Below are 2,668 nucleotides of genomic sequence, written 5' to 3' on the forward strand. Positions count from 1 at the left end.
TTGAAGATAGGAACTTCTTCAAGCCTATCTATGAATTGGGAAATTGTGTTCATATTTGCCTTTTTATTATTATTTTTTTTTATTCAACATAACACCATTACAGCAGCATATAAAGAGGCACATTCTTGATTGCTTCAACTTTTTTAGTTAACGTTTCGAATTTTAAGTTAGGTAAATGTTGATAGGCGTGCTGACTTGGATTAATTTAAATAATTTTTTTTAAATATATATTGGCACTTCTATATTGATGATTAATTTATTAAATATTTAAGTTAAAATTATGATATATTCAATTTTTAAATTTATAAAAATTATAATAATTAAATATAAATTTAGTCATATATTATCGATAATTTACAAAGAATTATAAAAATTGATTATACACATAGCTAATTGTGTTTTAAATTTTGATAATTATTCTTTAAATTTTTATAAATTCACACGAGTTATATGAATATAACTTTATTATTTTATAAAATTTTAGATTTAATCAGTAAAGTTTTAAGTCAATTTAATATTTTTAATTTTTTAATTATAAATTATTAATAATATATTAATTGTATTTAATTATTATAAATTCAGAGGTTGAATATGTTATAAATTTAATTTGAAGAGATAAATAAATACTTAAGTTTAATATTTTAAAAAGAAAGAGTAAATGATAAACCTGAAATAGTTCATATATTTTATAGTAGGTTTCCTCCGGTTGGTATGATACAAAAATTATGAAAAAATTATTATTTAATTTCTATAATATGAATAAATTTATTAATTAATTTTTTAATTTTAAAAATATATTAAAATATTTTTAACATTTGATGTTTTAAAAATATTTTATTATTTAATTTTTATAATTTTAAAAAATTTATTAGTAGATTTTTTAAATTTTTTTAAAAAAATTACTAATTAAAATTTATTACATGTTATTCAGTACAACCTTTTTTCTAAAAATTTTTTTGATAAACCCATTTCTAATTTTAGTTATTAGAAACATTATAATTCACACCATATAAAAAAAAGAGATGATTAATATGTTTTTAAAAGCCAGCTAAATTTTGTACACAAATTAACTATTATATTATTATTAAGAGAACTAGTGAGAACATTCAGGAGGAAAGCCTTGAGGGAAACGTTTAGTATCAGTGCAATAATTGTAAATCATGTGGTTCTTCTGAACCCAGAGGAGCCTTTGGTGGCTTATTGGATCCAATTGCTGGTGTTGCCAATTGTTATTTGGAGAGCAAGAAGGTCTCCCAGCAGCCCAAGTGCAAGCCTCAGCCTTGAAGTTTCTGTAAGCAGCAGTAAAAGGAGCTAAATTCCAGTCTGTCTTCACAAGGCCACCCCTTGTTGCCCATTGATCTGCGTTCCATATGCTTGAATATATCCTCATCGGCTTCTGCTTTGGAAATGCCACTCCTAGTCCTTCCAAGTTCTTGAACTCTCTCAATGGTGTCCCATCAGCTGAGAAGCTGCACAACATTGAAATAAGGGAGAATTTTTATTTAATCATTTTATTAAAAAAATACATTATTTTATGCAACCGAAATGCAACTAAGAATTTCCCAGGAATAGTCAGTTACTTACATAATGCGCTGAGGATTCCAGAGAATAGAGTAAGTGTGAAAATCAGTAGTGGGATCAAACCATAAGCGAAACTGTTGCTCTCGGTCACCTTTGCCTTGGGTATACACATTTGTATGAACTGTGTAAGGATCTCCACTCACGTTTCCCAAGAACTCAAAGTCTATCTCATCCCACACAGTCCCTGGAGATTTCAACTGAAACAACCAAAACATGAAAAAATGGTCATAAACTCCAGAAACCAATTAATTTAAAATGGCGAAAATGAAAGGCTATATAGAATACATAATATGAAGTGACAGTTCCAGCAGAGTTTCCAGGGACAAGCTTCAGCTGCATATCTATCTTCCCAAACAGATACTCATTCTTTGATTGAAATCCTGAGCCTGAAGCTCTGTCAAGAGACAGAGTCAGAATCTGGCCATTGTTGAGTATGGTTCCTCGGCCACCTCCCCAGGTGATATCGAAATCTTGATCCAAGTTATTGGCAGCTGAAGCAACGAGTGCAGAGAAAATGGAGAATACTGCCAGTTTAAAACTGCTTGATCTACAACAACAGGAAGCCATTGATGTTTTTGAGTGTTGTTTTAAGCAAGTTTGGATGTTGGAGACAAATGACCGGTGTAATGGGTTAAATACATTGTTTTCAAATCGGACCGGTCGATTCAATTCCTATTACTTTATATTTTAAAATTAAACAACTCATAAATATTATCATAAAAAAAATTTATATTTAAATAATTATTTATATAATCAATTTTAAAGAATAAATACTAATATATAAAATTCAAATTCGAATTTAACTAAATTTATAACTGTTACTAATTTCTAATACACTTTTGTATCTTATCTAAATTTATATTAATAGAATTTAACCGGATTAAATATTAAAACACTTAGCTCGTTGCGGTTCTATTCATGTCGGTTTAAATTACACTTATAAAAGGACTGAAAACCAAAATTTGCAGACTGGATAAAAACCCTGTGATCTAGTTGATTTGGTTACAGCTCACACCATTGTTTTTAAATTTGGATATGCGGAATCGATTCAATCGGAAAACTTGAGAATCGAGCCTATAATTAATCT

General features: G+C 28.1%; 1 protein-coding gene across 1 annotated transcript; it reads right to left on the reverse strand.

Moving 5' to 3' along the window:
• Positions 1–1,034: 1,034 nt before the first annotated feature.
• Positions 1,035–2,171, reverse strand: LOC110631163 (xyloglucan endotransglucosylase/hydrolase protein 24). The gene is made up of 3 exons (XM_021778897.2): positions 1,867–2,171; positions 1,585–1,778; positions 1,035–1,469 (listed from the first exon to the last, which is right to left on the reverse strand). Exons 1-3 carry the CDS (start codon positions 2,146–2,148, stop codon positions 1,094–1,096), a joined length of 852 nt encoding a protein of 283 aa, XP_021634589.1. The 5' UTR covers positions 2,149–2,171; the 3' UTR covers positions 1,035–1,093.
• Positions 2,172–2,668: the final 497 nt, after the last annotated feature.

This window comes from Manihot esculenta, chromosome 14 (genome assembly GCF_001659605.2).
Source record: "Manihot esculenta cultivar AM560-2 chromosome 14, M.esculenta_v8, whole genome shotgun sequence".
In the NCBI taxonomy this organism is placed as follows: Eukaryota; Viridiplantae; Streptophyta; class Magnoliopsida; order Malpighiales; family Euphorbiaceae; genus Manihot; species Manihot esculenta.

Excerpts from the sequence above, each read along its gene's own strand:
- LOC110631163 (XM_021778897.2), bottom strand. The coding sequence starts at position 2,148 with ATGGCTTCCTGTTGTTGTAGATCAAGCAGTTTTAAACTGGCAGTATTC. Across the intron at positions 1,779-1,866 it reads GAACTGTCACTTCATATTAT|TTGAAATCTCCAGGGACTGT; the intron begins GTATTCTATATA and ends TGGTTGTTTCAG. Across the intron at positions 1,470-1,584 it reads TGGAATCCTCAGCGCATTAT|CTTCTCAGCTGATGGGACAC; the intron begins GTAAGTAACTGA and ends AATGTTGTGCAG.